The sequence below is a fragment of the Hevea brasiliensis genome, chromosome 2 (genome assembly GCF_030052815.1).
Source record: "Hevea brasiliensis isolate MT/VB/25A 57/8 chromosome 2, ASM3005281v1, whole genome shotgun sequence".
Taxonomy (NCBI): domain Eukaryota; kingdom Viridiplantae; phylum Streptophyta; class Magnoliopsida; order Malpighiales; family Euphorbiaceae; genus Hevea; species Hevea brasiliensis.
The window spans coordinates 101482663-101503877 of record NC_079494.1 but is presented as its reverse complement, the minus strand read 5'-3'; the positions used below and the strand labels follow the sequence as shown (position 1 = coordinate 101503877).

Here is a 21215-nt window from a genome sequence, read left to right as displayed (position 1 = left end):
AAATTCAAAAAAAAAAATTGTAAAAAACTTTATGAAGTCTAAAAATATTTTCAAACTTGTCACGTGCTTTTTATATTAATTTTTAAAAATCATTGAAATTAATTACCTTGAAAAATAAAAACTCAATTTTAAAAATCCAAAAAATTCAAATTAAAATATCACAATATTTAATATATTAAAATATCAAAATTTACATATAAAATAATTATTTCAAAATCCAAAACGTTACATGAACACCGCTCGAGGCTCAATTCAAAATTTATATCCAAAACTTTAAACCTAAATTCACCTCACATGCTCACCTAAAAAATGTTCCTCAAATTCAAAACCTAACCTTTAAATTTTGATTGATTTCTCTCACATTTGCAATTTATACCATTTTTAACATTATTACTGACACATAGGATGGAGATGACAATGACAAAGAAGAAAATTATTCTCCATAGAATAATCAAAATCAAATCTCATCATATTGGAATACGGTGTTTGTGATGGAGATAAGGAAATTATACAAAAGTTTTTTTAACTATTCGGTAAAAAATAACTTATCAATTTACTTAAAAATGCATTAAATACTTATTGAGATATTACAAATTATATATGCAAAATTGCAAATGATGATCCTTGTATAAGAATATTTTTATGCACAAACCTTAACTAGATTTGTATTGAAGACAAATTATAATATTTTTTTTTATCTATTTTAAGAAAATTAAATAACTTATTTGATTTTTTTTTTAATTTAAAGGTTCATTTTCTGTTAAGGTTTTATTTATTTATGTTTTAAATTTAAAGGACTTAATTATTTTTTTTTAATTTTAAATGGCTTATTTAAAAAAAAAAAAATTAAAGCGTTTTTTCGAATGACCAAATTGGACCTTTCGCGCAACGATTCCAATTTCCCAAACATGGCAGCATAGGTAACGTGTATTCCCATATTTACCCTCCTAACTAAACAAAAATGACCTTGTTCCCATTGCGTCTCTTCTGTACTCGTTAGCCACGAGCAGCCGTTGACGACTTTCCTCTAAACTCCGGCCACTAATACCAAGTCACCGATCGCAGACGGGAGGGATAGATTTATGTTTGGCTAACGGGAAAATAGATAGAAAAGGAAAGAAAGGAAGCTACAATTTCAAGGAGAAGAGAGAATGAGGTCATCTTTTACTTCCGGTACCATAAATATTGCTGCGAGTGCTCAAACGCTTGATGTTGATAATCGGATTTCTCTTCGATACTACTATCGGATCGCTGATAATATTCTCAAACAGGTCCGGTTCTCATCTATCCATCCATGGCTTCTTTTGTGAGTTCTCAATTGTTGGTTAGGGGTTCTATGCGTGTATATAAATCATGGCCTTTTTATTAGGGAATTTTAATCATAGTGTTGATCGGAGTGTAGGTAGTCTTGAACTGTTTAAGTGCTTGAAGTTTTGCCACACTTGTCTCTTGCATCTTTGAAAATTGATAATTTAGGTTTAGCAGCTCAATCTGTTGAGAAAATGAGAAGTGATGATTGATATTTTCATTAGATTGATCACTGTTGCAGTGGTTATATTGAGATTGGTATTTTCTGCGAGTAGTTTAGATCTCTAATATAGCAATTTGTTTTATTCTGCTCGGTAGTTTGATAGTAGATGAGGACATTTGAGCGCCATATGTTTAACCCAATGCAGTTGCTTTAAAATTTTTAAAGTAGTGTGAATTGACGTAACGTGACCCTGAAATGACGGGTAAAGAATTTGTATGCCTGCAGTGAAAATTAAAATTGAGGAAGTAGCACTTGGTGTAATTTGACAAACTATGAAACATTTAATCCTACCAGGCCAAGAGTCTCAAATTCCTACTTGGGTTGTTGTTTCACAAAACAACAGCACATTATTCGTTTATGAATAAGTGATATCCTATCTTGCAGTTGGAACTCATTTTAATGCACAACCAGACATGCCTGATGGTGCAAGTAGTTTGAGCTATGTTTTAGCTCCATTTGGCTTGAAGCTTCTGTAGAGTCTCTACCGTATGATAAATGATACAACTTTATCAGTTATAAGTTACTCTGTGTTTTTTTTTTTTTTTTTTCCCTGATGGATTTAATATTTATTTTTGATAAAAAATTTCACATTAGTTTGGTTAAAAGCTGAATTGACCTTAATTTTCATCATACATATGTTTACTTTTGCTCTATTCCTTCAGGATTTGGAATGTTCTTGGGTTGCAAGTTGATTTAGTTATGAGTTTGTGGGAAACTGAAGCCACCTCAAAGTAGGAGCATCACTTGTGATAATCATGGTCTTTTTAAAATACTGAGATATGAATCTTCTCCACGTACTGGATTTTTACCCATTATAGAAATTCGATTTGATAGCTTTGATGAGTGTCAAAATTGTTATTGGTATTGATTGGTGATTGTAGTGGAAATGTTGCTGGGTTTAATTGCTTAGAACAAAATTCTACACTGATGAATTGAGATCTTCACTGGTTTCTTTTTTTGGTGTTAAGTAATTTAGTTAAGGAGATTAGGACTTGAGATGCAGTAAAAATGGTTTAAATGGATATGCTCCTCATGGAGGTTGATTCTTATTTTTCCCTGTTTAGGACTTTGACATTTTTTTTAAATTGAAGTTTTCTAATTATTCTTCATAACATCATTTTGGTAGTTCAGAGAACTTGACTTTTCTTTAATCTCATAAAAGCTGGGTTGTCTCAAGATAACATTTTATGATACAGGATGTTGGGATATTGGCTAAACTCTGTATGTCTTTGAAATGATCAGTTATTGATATGTAAAAAAAGGTGCATTGGCTGTTCCCTATTTTATGATTCAGTGCCTTTAATGTGATTGTCCTTTGCTCTTAGATGATTTACTCTCTGGCTTAGTAGCTTTTTAGTGTCAGTCAGCATCTCATTGAAATTGAGATGTATCTAATATTACTTGAAAACACAGTAATATTTCTTCTTCTATAAAGTGTACTTGACTATCTTTTCAGTTGTCTGAATAATACCGAGTGTTTGACTGTTTTGGTTCTTTTTCATTTGTCTGAATAATAATGTGTCATTAATTGGTGTACCCCTTTTCAATGTGATTTTGTGATCCAAAATCATTTATTTTGATTGTTAATGTGTTTGTTACATTGCAGGCTGACATCTTTCGAGAAGAGAAGAATATCATAGATCTGTATATAATGCTGTTGAGGTTTTCAAGGTGAGAATAGGAGCTCTGAATTTTGATTAAAATTTGAGGAGGGGTGGGAAATTTCATTTTGACATAAAATGAGATTTTGTTTCAGTTTGTTTCCATGAAAAACGATGACATAACAATTAATTTTTTACTTTTACTGCTCTACTTCCTTTTGTTTTAGCTTGGTATCAGAGACGATACCATATCATCGAGATTATGGGTTGTCTCTACAAAGCAAAAAAGTTCATTTGAAAAAGGTAATATTATCATCTTCTTCTTCTTGTTCTTCTTATTCTTCTTCTTCTTCTTGTTCTTCTTCTTCTTCTTCTTCTTCTTCTTCGCCCCTTGTTCAAGGCTTGGGGTTTAGTGTTTTTATTTATTTATTTATTTTTATTTTTTTTTATTGCTGTAGAAATTGTTGAATGCTTTGAGTGAGTTGGAGGAGTTGAAGCCAAAAGTGCAGCCAAAAATTAATGAATTCAATAGAAAACATACACGTCAAGTAAATGGGTGGGGCAATGTTCATCAACATGATTCATTAGAGTGGCCTCCTGTCAAAAAGAAAACTTTGACTAGCTATGATGTGACAAAGGTATGGTTAGAGTTTCAACTCAATTCAACTCAACTCAACTAAGTTTTATCTCACAAATTTGGGTTCAGCTATATGGATTCTCTTTCTCCACTCTAAACGATTTTGTGTTAAATCCTCGAAAATGTGTAATGTTTCTAGGTTATATTGTACTACTCTCCTCCAAGTCAGTTTAGGTCTACCCCTTCTTTTCTTTCTATCCTTTATCCTAATGTGCTCTACTTGTCTAACTGGAGCCTTCGTATGTTACGCTTTACATGACCAAACCACCTCAATCTCACTTCTCTCAACTTATCGTCAATTGGTACCATTTACTATTTTCAACAATATGTTCTCACCTCATTAGCTACGCTGAAATTTTGTTATATATCTTCCTTGTTGTGCTGCTACTTTTATTTTAGCTGCTTTATGAAGGATTTATTTTTCTATTACTACTCTGCATTTGGCAGGCGGTGGGACCAGCTGCACGAGCATTTGTTTATCCAGGTTCAGGAACTCAGCAATTTTCACATGCTAGGCCAGTGGAAGAGCAATTCAGAAGAATGTAAGTTTCATTATATTGATTTGGTTCTCCCTCAGATTGAATGGCTTTTCCTCTTACTACTTGAGTATGCTACTAGCACCTATGCATTTGCTTTGGAAAACTGTTATGTTCTTTTGCTTTTGTCTGGGACTATGATAGAGCAGATTTCTTGATGCTTTTAAAACCTTAAGCTTAACCCTTTCATTTGAGTGTTCAAAAGGGGCAAGGACATTTCCTTATGTGCATTTTACTTTGGAAATTCGCTGCCCATAAAAGCTGATATTACCCCAATGACCTATGTTAAAATGGTTTAAATCCACTTTAAGTTCTTTCTTACTGCAATGAAAGCTTGTCCCTCTCCCTTAATCCTCTGTATTCTAAAGTCTAAACTTTAACTTCAGTTCTGTTGAGATAAATGGTGGATGCATCCATTATTAGTGATCCATTGTTTAGTTTGTTATGATGGAACTTGTATTAGTTTGTTACACAATGTTTCGTATAAATGAATTCCATAAGATTTTATGGAATGCATTTGTGTTTCATTCCTATCTTGTTTGGAACTTCTACAAAAAAAGAAAAAAATTGGTCATTGAACTCCTTTGATGTTACAGAATTCAAAATACTTGGGACAAGTCCTATCAAAATGATGGAATTTGCATTTAGAATCTGCAGAGACTGGTTTGGTAATATACGACTTAGAGAATTAAATGCTCTAGTATGGAAGCATGATAAGTTTGTAGGGGAAGGACCAAAGAAGTGAGAAAAGAAAGGAGGAGGCCTAAGATGACATGGAGGGAAGTAGTATCAAATGATTTACAAGTTTTGGGCATTGATGCAAATCTGGTGGCTAACAGAGCTGAATGGCGAAAAAGCATCCATGTAGCTGACCCCAACTAATTTGGGATTATGGCTTTGTTGTTGTAATTGCATTTAGAATCTGCGCTAACTTACAATATTAATTGGGCTAAAATATCTTCCTTCTGTTCTTAACCAATTGAAGACCCACTCCCTTCATATTTATTTTTATCTAGCATTTGGATCTCCTTCAAGTTCAACAATCAGTATAGGAGTCCCAGTGTGCTTTGCCCTACACATTGCATATGCATTAAACTCTCCAGGTGTCAATACTTTCTTCTAGGAGGCAGCATATGAGTGTTGGCAGTGGTCTTTAATGCCTTTCTTGCTTTTGTTCCTTTAATGTCTTATGTCAATTGACAAAATTTGGTCAGTGAAATGCATGGGTTAGTGGTTTTCTGTTGAAATAAAAGAAAAATTGGCTTATTTTGTTAAGGGCATTTTAAGGGGGAAAAAAATTGAATGTGTATCTTTGTTTTTCTGAATATAATGTTTAGTTGAAGTCGTTTAAATTCTGGACATCAATATATAATTTACTAAATGCGAGAATTCATTTGCAAATGAAAAGAATGTCTTATTCATTGCTTCCAAAATCAGAACAGTGTCAAAAGAAAAACGTTAACAATCATCTACTCATTATGAAAAAATAGAATTACAAGTATGTTCTGACTGCAAGTGGGAGACTGATGCTTCATGCCTATTGACATTTCAAGTTAAAGTACACTAAAGAGTGAAGACAATGAGTTGAAAAGGATGTATTCCTATGATGTGGACGTATGTATTATATATACATGTATACATATGCATTTGCATTTTGACAATTTCTTTGAATGTATCCTGCATGATATGATAATTTATGATGTATTTTACTCTATACTAGAGTTTTGAGTATTATTTTTCTGATGCACAACTAATGGTAACTTTGGTACATTAAAGATATCTACCAGGCTCACAACTTCAAGTTTGAAAAATATGTTCAAAATTTCTACCGTTGACAGTTTGGTTGACCTACCAAGCTCAGCCTTTTAGGAAGGCCTAATTAGGTGATTCTCTGAACAGGAGGGTAATGAAAGAGACAACTTGGTTTAAAGGAAGGGCATGAAATGAGCATACAATTCCTTGAGAAATTTATTTTCTTCCTCCTCTTCAGTGGAATTAATTCACTAACTCCGGTGCTTGTGACATTGATTATATGACTTGATTTTGCATTGTATGGTGTTCTTTGTTATTCTGAACTTTTGTTACAAGCTGACTTTCTTCATGCAGATCTTTAAATTTACCTCATCCTAAGGAGGAGACTCTTTCTAGACATTCTATATTGGGTCCAAATGGGCTACATGGTCCATGGCAGCCACCTAGGAGTGATAAAGGAGTATGCTGTTAACTGTCTCTTTCATTGGCCCTTCATGCAAAACTTGTGCTGACTTGTTTCATGTAAATGCAGGTCCAGTATCCAAGCAACTTAGACCTCACTCCGGTTGCAATCCCTAGGTTAGACTCTACTGTGGGTGTTGGAAGTACTTAATTACTGTTTTGGATTTAAGATATATTATGGCAACATTGGGATATTCATTAATATTTTTTTAAGGCATTATGTGATTCCATGATATTGTTATTCATTATTTTCCTTTTTTTTATTTTTGAAAATTATATGGTATTGGATTCATTTGTTGGGTTGATCTGCATGTGTAAACAGCCTGCAACAATCCACAGAAAATGGGGTTGGAGTGAAAGAGGACACCAGTAATTTGGAGCCTCATAACCTGCAGCAGTCTGAAGAAAATGGATTTACAATAAAATCAGACAATAGCAGCGCAGAACTTGAAAGAGCAAGTCTAGAGTCAGTTCTTACTCTGAATGTTGATAGTCAGATGCACTCTGCTCAAGAACCCTCTTCCATGATTTCCTTTGAAACAACAGAGACCCCTGTTCAGACAGATTTGATTAGACAGCCATCTCCTCCAGCTGTACTTGCAGAAGTACAAGATTTGATATCTTCATTGTCTTCCCAAGTTTCTGAAGCAGAAAATAAAATGGATATTTGCTCACCTGATAATTTTGTTCATTCTGAATCTCCCCTGCAACTGCATATTGTAAGATCATGGGCAACCTTGTTTTTACTGTGATTTAGTATCTTCTGTGAGTTTTGCTCTTAGTCAAGAATCTTACTGAGGATGCATATTGTTACTGCTATTCATTCTCTTTATCCTGCTAAAATTTTTCCATTTTTAACGTTTGGGGTTTCCGCATATTTTTCCCTTTTTTGTTTGTAATTTAACTATTTGTTACCTAGCAAAATAAAATAAGGTTGTTTTGGGAAGGTTATGCAAGCTTGTGCATTCTCCAAGTTACAAACACATCGTCTTCTTAAAAAGTTGGAAAATTTGAATAATTTGTATGACAAACAATGCGGTAGAGGGATCATCTGTTGATCTGTGGTCTTCTACTAACTATTGTTTTTCTTTGCAGTCAACAACATTGATGGAGAACTTCATGAAGCTGGCAAAGTCAAATACTGATAAGAATTTAGAAACTTGTGGGGTCCTAGCTGGTTCTCTTGTAAGTGGTGATTGCCTAAAATTACTGTTATTTACTTTACAATTTATAGTGCTGATAATTCCATTAATCTTCATTTTGTAGAAAAACAGAAAGTTCTATATTACAGCTCTCATTATCCCAAAGCAGGAATCTACATCAGATTCAGTAAGGAAATTTCATTATGTATTGATGATAGTTTTTTTTTTTTAAAATTTTTTTAAATTTCTTTGTTAATTACATATCTGTGATTGTCATTTAAATGTATACTTTATAATCAGTGTCAGACCACAAATGAAGAGGAAATATTTGAAGTGCAGGATAAACGATCTTTATTCCCCCTTGGGTGGATACATGTGAGTACTTTCTGTGACCAATAATAACCTTTTCCTTATAAATCTACTCTGGTAGGCTTTAATTTATACCTTCCCTTTTCTATGGGACTGTCAAGCTCTCTTGGCATGGCTAACTGGTTATGCAGAACTGGAAGCTTGTTCGGCAATTATCTGCTTCTGTTTTTGAGTGTTGCTTGTTTCTGATCTGGTCTAACTTGATAGTAACCTGCCAAGTTCAATTATGTTCTCACTTTCTTGTTAACTTGATGTCATCATTTACGTTAATTATCATGATTTCCTTATCTACCAGGATTTCCATTGTGATTTTTTTTAATCCTAAATTGGGGTAAATGAAACTACGTTTTGGAGTACTCTAGGGTCTGGATTTGTTCATCATAATTAAAAAGTACCGTATACATTTGGAAATTTAGTATCATTAGTTTTATGCAAGTAAAGGATGTTGGATTGGATGGAGTAGAGCTGCCTCAGTGTGATCACTTGGATTCCTTTGAAAAAGTTACAGGAAAAGAATATTCACATTAAAGCTAGACACGTGGTTGAATTGGTGGGTGATTGGAATGTTATGTTCGTAAAGTACCAGTTATTAAATAATTGTGTTTTATAAAACAATTAGACTGGCTCTACCTTATGATGCAATTAGTTTTGGTTGTAAAAGACTAGCATGGCACGTTTATCAAATGAGTGTAAGTTGAGATGGGGATTTTATGATAGCTGTTGAAATCAAAGGACTAGCTAAGAAATGTGTGCACTCATTGGAAATGGAAGGTAGCACCAGTTAAGAATTGTGGGCAGGTTGTCTGCACTCTGGAATGGTTCCGCCATATCTGACATTTGACCTTTTGATTTGCCAGTGCAATAAAGGTGAGTGCATTAAATTTGTAGGAATGGACATAGAGGTAGACAATAGCTTGCATAAAACTTTGGCCCTAAATGGAATATAGTAAACAAAAATGATCCATGTAACTAAGCCCAATCAGTTTGGTTAGTCAATTTGAAACAGTTGGTTTGTTACTTGTGACTTTATCATCTAATCTAACTTAAATGTTCCTTGCTGGAGATGTGAGATTCACATTTTATCATTGAAGCATAATTTTCCATTTCTTCTTCTTGCATTATATGTGCTGTGATTAAACTTTAAGCACTGTAAATCCTGCTTTATTTTTTATATTAAAAAGTGTAATAATTAGTTTTAAATAAGATCCAGCATATCACTGATAATAATGTTAAGAACATATAGGTGCAGTTTACTTGTGCATACTATTCCTTCTTTGGAAACTAGAATTTCTTAGTAGTATTGGCATTTGGAAACAAAGAGCCAATAAATTAAAGATGCTTGTTGTAATATCTGTTATGGGCTCAAAAATATTGTGAATTATTTATCTAACACGTGCCAAGGCTTGGTAGTTTTTATTTCTATTGTCTTCTTTCTCTTTCCCTTCCCCCCTGCCCTTCCTTCTCTCTCTTCCATCGGCTTCTTTGTTTGTTCTCCTTTTGTATGTGTTTGTGATCAATATGTCTCTTTCTTCAGGATCTGATTAATCTGTAGTTGCATGTTTTTAGCACAAACCCACAACAAAATACACACACACACACACATTAGAAAAGGAGAGAGAAAAGCAAAAACACAGTTTTACATTATTTGGCAAGTGCGCCTACGTCCATGAACAGTTATTTGCTTTTTTCTACTATTAAGAGGAGAATAATACATTCCTATTTATAGAGATTCTAGAGTTGTTCCTTATACAAGTAGGATTAGGAACACTATAATTAATAAATAACCGACTGATAATAGAATTGCCTTTGACTATCAATTGTGATACCTTCCCTCATTATGCAACCTCCATCCCTTCACTGGGGTGTTTTAGTGAACAATATATATATATTTTTTTTTCCTTGAACATGTATGAGCCACAAACTCAATGCATGTAGCGCCTCTTCCAGTTGTGAAGCCAGAATATGGGATTAAGGGGGCAAACTTTCACAGAAAAAAATTATGTAAGGGCTCATTCAATTTAAACTCCGAAATCGAAATTAGAATGATTATTTGTTTCTAGTTTGATTGAATAAGAAATTGATAATTGATTCCCTGGCATTATAGCAATTGAAATCAATATTATATTATAAAATTTAATTCAAAACTCATGTCTAGTATAATTTCATAGTTAAAATTCATTTACCCTTACTTTCAAAAATACTCTAAATCGTAAAACATCTTTATTAAATTATTCAACTGTTAAATATTTAACTTTTACGGAGTGGGTTTTGAGAATACAAAGAGGAAAAAAAAAAAAAAAAAACTAAAATATTTTTTATCTTTTTATTTAAGTCAAGATTTAAGGCGGGCAAATCTTAAATTTTAATGAAAAGAATTTTAAAATTTAATATTTTTAAATGCAGTATTTTTTTTTCAAAAACAAAGTAATTGCCCCTCTTCCTCAAAACGTAGTTTTGCCATTGCTCTCTTCCCCTCACACTACTACTAGGATATGTCCCTAGGTGTTTTTTTTATGTATTGATTATTAAATCTAATTGCCTCTAGTTCAGAGTCTAATCTTCTAACATTATAAACATTTGATTTTTATATTTTCTAAGATCTTTTTTCTTCTGACTGATTGGTTTCTCACCATGTTGCAAATTCCAGACGCATCCTACACAGTCTTGTTTTATGTCATCGATTGATCTTCACACCCATTATTCATATCAGGTGATTACTCTTTCTGCTATTTTAAAATTTATGCTTGTTAGAGAGGAAGTCATATTACCTTACATTTGTGGTGTTTATTTATTTGAAGTGGACTTCACATTGTGTTTGGGTGGAGGGAAAATAAGAGAGGAAAGAAAATTTGAGCAGAAAATAACTTTATTTTCTATCATTTTGTGTTTGGTTGAAAAGAAAATAAGGAGGGAAGGAAAATTTGAGGCTACCTTTCTTTTTCTCTCCAAATTGGAAGGAAAGTATTCAAAATTATAAATATATCCCTATATTTTATAGTTTCTTTTGAAAACTTAGGGGAAAATTTGAAATATTACTATCCATAAAATAATTTTCCCTCCAATATTTTCCCCTTTATATCCAAACAAAAAAAAGTTATTTTTCTCTCATCATTGTTGTATTTTTTTTATTTTCCTCTCATTATTTTCCTTTCTCCAATCCTAACACAATGTCTGTGTAAGGGTAGAAATCAGAAATGGAGTATAATTGCACAAGGCCATGTCTTTATGAATATTAAGGTATACTGTATAAGTGTTCACTTCATGGCTCAATCAGTTGGAGTAAGAGAAGCGTGCTATTGTAAATGAGTTGGGTATACATAATGTATTGAGAACATCTTCACATTTAGTGGTTACCCTTTGCATCCAGCTTTCTGTTTAAATCTTTTTCAGATTAGAAAATGCAGCAACCATTCAAAACCTTTTAAATTTCCCCATCTCTTTGGGAAAGAAGGGGAAGGAATTTTTCAAAACCATTCTCTACTCTCCCATTTTTGGTCCATAACTATTGGCAGATAAACTCTTACGGTGCACTGGGATTGATTTTTCGTATGATCTACAGTAAAACTAATTTTATTTAATGTGCCTCATCATTTTATTTACTGTTCACATACTTTATTATTCTCTCTTCAGATTATGCTGCCAGAAGCTGTTGCCATTGTCATGGCACCAAGAGATACTTCAAGGTAACCTATTGTTTCCTTAAATTTCCACTTTTTGCCATATGTATCAAACTTTGATTATATTCAAAATATTTCCTCCGCACAGAAAACATGGCATTTTTCGGTTGACAACCCCCGGTGGCATGTCGATCATAAGACAGTGCCAGCAACGTGGATTTCATCCGCATAATCAACCTCCAGATGGTGGGCCTCTTTACAAAGCCTGTACAGATGTCTATATGAATCCCAACCTAAAGTTTGATGTTATTGACCTACGGTGATCTTATTTGTTGAATTTCATTAGATAATGTTTTGGCAATGTAATTGTTCATAGATTATCCATTTGTGCTGGCGACCTTACCTTTGATTCTTAAACTGTAAAATTTCTTGTGTAAAGAAGGGGATATTACAATTGCCTGGATAATAAAATCCATCCGTCCATCACTGGAACTGGAAAGTACATCTTCAAAGTTTTATAACGAGGATAAGGCTTTTCTACATTCTGCTTGGAAGGAGGTAAGGTAAGAGTTTTCAAAGCAAGTTTTTTAATTCTTTGTTGTTTGATAGGAAAGTGAAGGTATTTGGAGGTTCTCAGAAGAAAATTTTTTAACTCACTAATTTGATGGGTTAAAAAATGGAGGGTTAAAAAATGGAGGCTTTTAAAAATCTGAAAAAAAAAAAAGAAATCCTACCCTCTAAAACATTATGAATTCTTTCAAACGTAAGTTTATGATTTTAAAATCTTCCAAAGCCTTCCACCATTCTATAAAATTTAATCTCACATTTTGTTATGGTTTTATCATCACATGCATTTGCAAACCCAATATTTGTGTACAGGAAGATGAAAGGAGAAGGTAGAGAACGATAGAAGTTGCAAATAAATATATATTTATATATTCAAGAGTGAGTTTGACAAGTGATTCTTTTTTTTATAATATTTTCACATGGTTAATATATGGCATTCTCCTCTTCTTTGGACTTGAGTTATTTAGATTAGGAATGAGTTTTATCTCTTATATAACATTTTTGGCTAAAAAATTATTGTTGTTTAATAATTATGGGTATTAAAGTGTAAATTTGAAGGTGTTAATAGTAATAATAAAGTTGAATCTGGCACTAAAATATGAAGTTGAAACTCTAGTAGATAAAAATTAAATATAATTGAATGATTTTTTTAAGTTAAATAAAATTATTAAAATTGAAAATTATATATATATCTAAGAGCTTTGATATTCTCTTTTATATTATTATCACGTGGTTAATACATGACATTCTCTTTCATAGTATTGTCATGTAACATTCTCTATCACATGTAAATTTTTTTTTTTAAATAGTAATTTTATTTAAAAACTTAGAAAAACTTAACAGATCCAAATTACAACTAAGACCAACAAGCCACTGCAATACACTCATTCCTAGGATCTAAAGTGTTAATTGAAAAAACTTGGAGCAACATAAAAAGAGAAAATGTTAAAAAGAGTGTGGAGTCTCTGACTAAAATATGAGACTGGCATCTATAATGGCTGTGCTAACAAGATTATGAGCTGTTATATTAGTTTATCGCTGAATCCAAACCAAAATTCAATCAATATATAAATTATTTAATAATTTTTTTATTAATACTATAATAAATAATTATAATTATAAGGTAATTTACATGCATATGAATTATATATATTTATATCTATATTATATATAGATAGATTTTAATTATTTTTATTATGAAATCTTTATTAAAAAGTTTGAGAGATAAAAGTAATAAAAATAAATTTTAAAATAATTAATAAAAATTTTGAACATTAAATTATTTTTATATATTAAAATTAAAAAATTTAAAATTATTAATAGCTATATGTATTAGCATGAACAATAGCTATTAATATATATATATGCAGTGATGTCAAAGCAATCCTATCTTCATATCCTTCAAGGTCTCTTTAAGTTCATCACAATTCTGCAAGTAATTAAGATTTTGCTAGTGTGGTTAAGATTCTTCCCTGTTAAATGAATATTAAGATTTTTAAAGTCAATCTCATTACTCACACTGAACAATTTGTCAAAGTAGCATCTCCATCTCCCTTTAATTTTTTGGTCTCTTGACAAAACTTATTGATTATCATCCTTAATGCACTTAATTTAATTTAAATCTTTCATTCTATTTTCCTTAACTTGTGCTAGCTTGTACATCTCTTTCTCCTCTTGTATCTTCAACTTTTAGTATAAATTGACTTGGGGATGATAATGAGGTGGAGATCGCTTCCCCTCTCGGCCCCACAAAGGATTAGGTTGGGGCAGAAATTAATTTCCTATCAGGGGGCAGGGCGGAGCGGGTTTTCCCGCGGGATCTTCTTTTCTCTTTTTATTTTTTTATTTTTATTTATCATTATACAATATAAATTTACTTATACAAAAATAAATCATTAGTTTAAAATATAATTTTAATAATATACAAATTTAAGTACTTAAATACATAAAAAAAAAAAATTAATAAAAAATAATAATATACTATTATCGAGGTAGGTTTCGAAGATTCAGGATAGAGAGACCTTCTCCTTACCCTAGTGTCGCATAATATCAAGGATAGGCAGAGTTGAAAAAAAATTAGCTCTGTGCAAGGTGGGGTGGGTCAAAGGTCGAGAATAATTATTATCACTAAATTGACTATTTACCATGAGTCTCGTTAATCGCTCTTTTAGTTTCTCTTCTTGCCGATTTATATTTTTCAAAGGCTTTCTTATTTTTATATCATTTCTTTTTTCTATTAATAGCTTTTTGAATAGGGATAGTAACGGGTTGGATACTTGCAAAAATCACTCAATTAATATTTTCAAAACTCGAATCCGTCCTAAATTCAATTAAAATTTATTATCAATTATGCAAATCTATCCCAAATCTAATTGTTATGACCCAAAAAATACCAGAAATAATAATCTACATAAAAAATTATTTTTTTAATAATTTATATTTTAAAATTTTAATAATTTCATAAAATATTTAAATTTTATTTTATTTAAAATAAAAATATATAATTATAAATATCATTATAAAAAATATATATTTTATATTTAATTAATATTTATATAAACGAGTTCAGGTAACGAATATTCAATATGCAAAATCTAAACCCGAACTTGTCAAGTGTACTATTTTTTCAAACCCAAACACATCTCATACTTAATTATATACTACGCAAGTCCGTCGTATTAGAGTTCAGTTAGATCAAGCACTTATAAAAACTTGACCCATTGTCATCTCTACTTTTGAACCGTTTCGCCCCACCACCATGACTCTTGTGCGCATGATTCACCACTTTTAGATTCGTCCATCCACTTCTACTTTCTTAATGCAGCTTTCTATCGCCTTCATACATTATCAACATTATTGTCTACCTTCCATACCCTTCTTTCAAAATGAATCCCAAAGCCTGTAGATGTAGATATGAATCCCAGCCTAAAGTTTGATGTTATTGACCTATAGTGATCTTATTTTTGGAATTTCAATAGATAATGTCTTGGCAATGTAATTGTTCATAGATTATCCATTTATGGTGGTAGCCTTTTCTTTGATTCTTAAATTGTAAAATTTCTTGTTGAAAAAAAGGGGATATTTCAATTGCCTGTATACTAGAAAAAAAAAAAAAATTTCAGTCCATCACTGGAACTGTAGGTACATTCTCTAAGTTTTCTAAAAGGTCCCTTAAGGTTTTAATTTATCGTGGCATGGTGTGGCAGTCCCTTCCAAAAACGCGCCCACGCACAAGCGCATGCTGGCTAAATGCATTTTAAAACCCAATGTATGTGTACACGTCAGGAAGAAGAAAGCAGAAGTTAGAGAATGAAAGAGGTTGGAAATATATGTTGCAGTGATGTCGAAGCAATCTCACATTCCGATGGGCAAAAGCAAAAGCAAGATAACAATCTTCACAGAATCTGTATGGAGATATCAGCTTTGGTGGGTGCTTGCTTTAGGAATGGGTTTATTTTTCTTTCTCACGCTTGCCTCTTTCAGATTACTAATACTAGTCCAAGCAAAAGACCCTTCTGTGTTTTTCAAAAGAAGACTTGGAAAATACTTCACTCTAGTCTCTAGAGTCTAGTCATCTTCCGATATTAATTGGTAGAAGCTTTGTCAGCAAAAGAAAATGCATTCATTTTCACGCCCAACAAGCGTCACATTTGTCTTCTAACTGCTTTCTAGCTCATCCCAGTTTGTGTTCACTGCTCTTACGCTTGTTCAGCTGTTCGGTGGGGCAAAGCAAAGCATCATGAAATGTGCACTGCTGGTTACCATCAATGAAATGGTCACCCCCACCCACCCATCCACTTTCCTATGAATAGGTGTCCCTGTGTCTTTATGCATCAAGATTACAACAGTATTTGTTTTCAATGGGCTTTACTTTACCCTAATCCATTATCAAGTAGCTAACTTTTTTATTAAGTTGAAAACTTATTTAATGATATAATTAATTTCTCAGGTCTTGTAATTATATCACACTAAAAATATTGATAATTAAACCCTATATTTTTTAACTTTTACTAATTTCATCATATTATCAATTGAATTGTCACTAATGGAGATGCAACATCAACTGTCACATTTGATGCTACGTTACGCAAATTATAAGGTATAATTGATCAAAGATGAAAAGTATAAAGTTTAATTGATAATTTAATTAGTATATAATATAATTAAAAAAAATGAAAGTACATACAAAAGTTTTTTATAATTTTCCCAATCCATTTTAATTTATATAAAATTTCAAATTACTTTTAGTTAATTAACAATCCCATTTAGATTAATTTAATTGATTTGAAAATGTTTTAACATAAAAATGTGATAAATTAGAGGTGAAAAATATAAAAGTTAAAAATAAGAGACCTAAAATGATATGAAAAGAAAGTAATATTAAAAAATTTAAAAATTTTTTAATATTGATATAAAGTTGGTTTCAAACATAATTGAATGGCAAAAAAATATCTATATAGCCAACTTTAGCTAGTTTGAGAGATTTAGAGTCTGTTTGATATTGTTATTGAGAAAATTATTTTTTTAAAATATATTAATTAAAAAATAATTTAAAATTAAATTTAATAAATTTTAATAATAAAAAATACTAAAATAATAAAATGATTTTTTTCAAATCACTTTTTTAACAGTATTTAGAATAGTATTTTTATTAAAAAAGCAGTTTGAGCGCTCTAAACATAATGCTAAATGGACATTTAATTATTATTATATATATTTTAATTAATTATATATAACTTTTATAATACATATTTAAGGAATTTTTTTTTTATTTTTAAATTTTATTAAAGATAATATCTATAAAAACTATTTTATTCAAATCTAATTAATATTTAAATACTTGAACTAGTATTCAATTTGATTATATTACTAAATCTGTTTAAATTTATATAATGTTTTTTTTTTTAACAATTGCAAAAATTTTGAAAGAACATGAATTTTTTTTTGACATTTCCCCCCAAATTCTATCAAGAAGTTTGAAACTGGGAATTACAAGGACGCATGGACAACTGCTCAAAACAACCATCCATCAGCGGTACAAATGTCTGTATCTTATTTGAATCTTTGGTTGGACCGACTCTAATACTGCTTACCACAAATTGCCATAATTTATTATGGTTGAGTTATTTTGATCAGATATCGTATTTCTTAAAATACTAATTTCTAAAAAACTAATTTGATCAATTTAATTTTTAAATTAAAATCATATTAATTTTTTAGATTAAAATTGATTTTTTTTTAGAAAAAATAAAAAAAAAGATTATAACCATTAGATTTGATTAAAAATGAACCAAATCAAAATTATAATTGCAATTGAAATCAAAATTGAGACTAGAATCGGACTGAAACTAAAATCAAGAGACCCTTCGTTCTAATTTCAATCCTCTGAACCTAAAATCAAAACTGCAGATCTGATTCCCATTTTGACCCTAACTTCTCATGACATTAACCAAGGACATGACTCTTTTTTTATTTTTTATTTTTTTTTGAAAATATGACTCGTAAAAAAAGAAATATAAAGGCGATGTAAAAGTTCAAAGATTCTACTGAAGGAAAATATATATGAAGAGCAGGAGCATATATAAACTGGATTAATTAGTAATTAAATTGGTTAGTTAGAGGGTTATTTCAATTGATGCAGTGTGGTACTTGAATCATTCAAGTTTTGATTGACTTGTTGAGCTCAATCTCTTTATTTATGGAATACTTTAAAACAAATATAATTAATTAAACAGAAACTTCGAGAAATTTTTTAATTTGAAAACTTTAGCTTAAGCTAAGGGTGATTAGGCTACCAAACCAGCTCATTATCATCCTACTGAATACTCAATTTTGTCTAAACATTTAAGTTCCATTTGTTCCACGAAAAATAACTTGTATATATGAAAAATATCTTTTATAAAAAATTATCCATTATTTGATTACAATATTAAATTAATAATATATATTTATTTCATATATATATAAATATTTTCACATTTCAATCAAATTATTAAAGTTTATAAAACAGAAAATAATTTTCTCTTTTGAAAAATGAAAGTCTTTTTTATTAAAAATGACTTAATTTTCTCTTTGATCAGGAAAATATTTTTCGTTGATACCCCAAACATTAGAAAATATGAACAATATTTTTCAGAAATATATTTTCTGTGAAATAAATGGAGCATTAAATTAAAAAAAATTAAAAATCAATATTGTGTAAATTTAAAATATATATATATATATATATATATATATATATATATATATATATATATATATAATCACCTACCAGAGAGAATTTAAATTATTTGGATGAATAAGCTAAATGAATTTTTTCAAAAAAAAAATAAAAAGAGAAATGTAGCTCATAGTTGTTTTTAGAAATTTGAAGTTTTAAATTCAAATTTTTTTAAGAATTAATTGTTAAAAGGAAAAAAAAATTATCCTTTCACCTTAAAAAAAAAATAATTTAAGGAATTAAAACAGGAAATTGCTTTGTTGAGTAAGAAAAAAAAAATAAATGCTATTAGAGGTTGATGTGGCAGCCCAAATGTCAATTATATGGTGAGAAATACAAATAATTCCTAACTACTTCATTTGCATGCCTCACATGAAAATTACATTCAACATCTTTTAGCAATACATACATCCATTCAATAAATAATTGACACATCATTAAAATTATAATGAATTTTATTATAAAATATAATAAATCGCGTTACAAAATATAATGAATTCTATTATAAAATATAATTTTTTTTTTAAAATTATGATTAGTTGAATAAATATTATATATCGTTTTTTGTGATTTTAATAAAAAATTTTAAATGAGATTTTAGCTTTTTGGAATTTTTTTTTTTTAAAGAACTTATCATCTTTATTTTCTTTAACATTTCTTTATGATTCTTGCGTGCAATTTTTCTTTGCCTTGGATGGAAGAAAACGAAACTCTCTCTCTCTCTCTCTCTTTCTTTCTCTCCCTCTGAATCAAATTAAAACAATGACCTTTCATATTGAAGTCGACACTAAAAATTATAAGATTTTAAATTCAAATTTTAATTGAATTTAATTATATTAAAAATTTATTTTTCTTATTTTAATTTAATTTTTTATTAAAAATTAAATTAAAATCATATTAGTCATGTATTGAACATAGAATTAATTTTGTACATATATTTTTCTATGATTTTTATATATATTATATACTTTCAAAGTATATATATCATTTTTTAAAATTTTTAAATAATTTTAACTATAATATATTAAATATCTTATAATTAAAATTATATAATTAATAAATAATTAAAAAATATAATATATAATATATTAATATAACGATTATATAAAATTATTTAAAGAATTGAAATTTTAACAGAAATTAAATAGAATCAAAATTAAAGTGTCGAAAATCAAAATAAAATAAAATTGAGACATTAAAAAACTGAACCAAAACCATGTTGAAATTTCAATTTATATTCTAAATAAACCAAACCAATACGGCACGCCCGCTTTCTCCAACGCTCATCTTATGGGCTTAGTCTTCCCTTTAGCCTACACAGTATTTCTTGTCCTCTTTTTGTTTCTTAGTTCAACCCTCTCTCATACTTCTTTTCCTCTTTCTTCTTTCTTTATTTGCTATGACGGTGGCAGACAACACCCTTCTGCTCTCTGCTTCAGTTCAGAGAAGAACATTCTACCTCTGATCCTTGAATTTTCTTAGAATCATCTCTCATATTTGTTGGACCTGCAGAAAAGCTGAATTTCTTTCTTTGTTCCTCCTTATTCTTTTAAATCTCAGAATTTTCTGTTATCTTTTTTGACTTCCTAGTCTAATCAAACTTTGCCAGACAAAATCTCAGCCCATCGTCTTTGAATATTTTCTACATCGATTCTTGAACTAATTTAATGAATCCAGTCTTTTAAAAGCTCTCTCCAGTCCTGATTACTTTCACTGCTGATGCCATTTTCTTTTGTTTTGCAATTGAGTGTAGCTAACCAGTAATTAGTATGTGCTCAGAAACAAGCCCTCGAATATCATTCTCCAGTGATCTTGGCCAAGAAGATGGCATACAAATCGAGCACGAGCCTCGAAGGGACACCACACTCCTGGAATCAAATTCTGATTTCGAATTCAGCATTTGCAGCAACGTGTTAGACTATGAATCTTCTCTGGCAGATGAGCTTTTCGCAGATGGTATGATCCTTCCAGCCCAAGGACAGAGACATGAACATTCAAGAAAAGTTTCTCTTCCTTCTCTTCCATGTCCTCCTCCAATTGCTAATGAGAGTTCAAAGAAAGAAATAATGGAAATCATGGTTTCGAATTCAGGGTTATTGGAAAAGCCTCAGTCCAAATCATTCTGGGGATTCAAGAGAAGCAGCAGTCTGAATTGTGATATAAAGAAGAGGCTTATTTGCTCTTTACCACTCCTGTCGCGAAGCAATTCGACAGGATCATCCGTGCCGTATCCGAACCGAGCAATGTTTAAAGATGTGAACAAGCAAAATTCCCAGAAGGAGCAAAGATTAAATTCCAAGGCAAAGAAGTTATCAGCATCATCTGGTTCTACTTATGTGTACACATTTCCACAGAAGCCTCCATTGAAGAAAAACTACGGTGGATCTCATGGAAATGGTGTTAAGATCAGTCCTGTGCTGAACGTGCCACCTCCTTACATTACTAAAGGAGCTGCAAATTTCTTTGGTTTGGGATCCTTTTTGCGCAATGGGAAAGAAAAGACCAGAAAATGATTGTTTAACTACTTGATGAAAATTTAGTGATTTTAAATTATATATAGATGATGTGGGCTATCATTGTTAGCTAGTATGAGTCATGTCTGGCCTTGCTAATCTTAGAAGGTAGAGTCGGTATAGGTTTTGCCCCTTCAGTTTTACATGTAAAGTCCGATGGGATTATAAAATTTTATTAGGATGAATAAAACTTAACCCTATGTTTGGATTGAGAGAAATGGAGAAAAGAAAACAAAAAAAGATTTCTTTAAATTTTCTAATTTGAACA

At 30.6% G+C, this 21215-nt stretch overlaps 2 protein-coding genes across 2 annotated transcripts; both read left to right on the top strand.

The window, feature by feature from the left end:
* The first annotated feature begins 928 nt into the window (after positions 1–928).
* Positions 929–12151, top strand: LOC110664025 (AMSH-like ubiquitin thioesterase 1). Its single transcript, XM_021823552.2, has 14 exons — positions 929–1271; positions 3138–3202; positions 3360–3435; positions 3591–3770; positions 4217–4311; positions 6412–6517; positions 6590–6636; positions 6842–7238; positions 7615–7704; positions 7786–7848; positions 7962–8036; positions 10678–10740; positions 11661–11713; positions 11796–12151. Exons 1-14 carry the CDS (start codon positions 1152–1154, stop codon positions 11968–11970), a joined length of 1605 nt encoding a protein of 534 aa, XP_021679244.2. The 5' UTR covers positions 929–1151; the 3' UTR covers positions 11971–12151.
* A 7539-nt stretch (positions 12152–19690) lies between these two features.
* Positions 19691–21165, top strand: LOC110664027 (uncharacterized). The gene has a single exon (XM_021823554.2). It carries the CDS (start codon positions 20204–20206, stop codon positions 20945–20947), a length of 744 nt encoding a protein of 247 aa, XP_021679246.2. The 5' UTR covers positions 19691–20203; the 3' UTR covers positions 20948–21165.
* Positions 21166–21215: the final 50 nt, after the last annotated feature.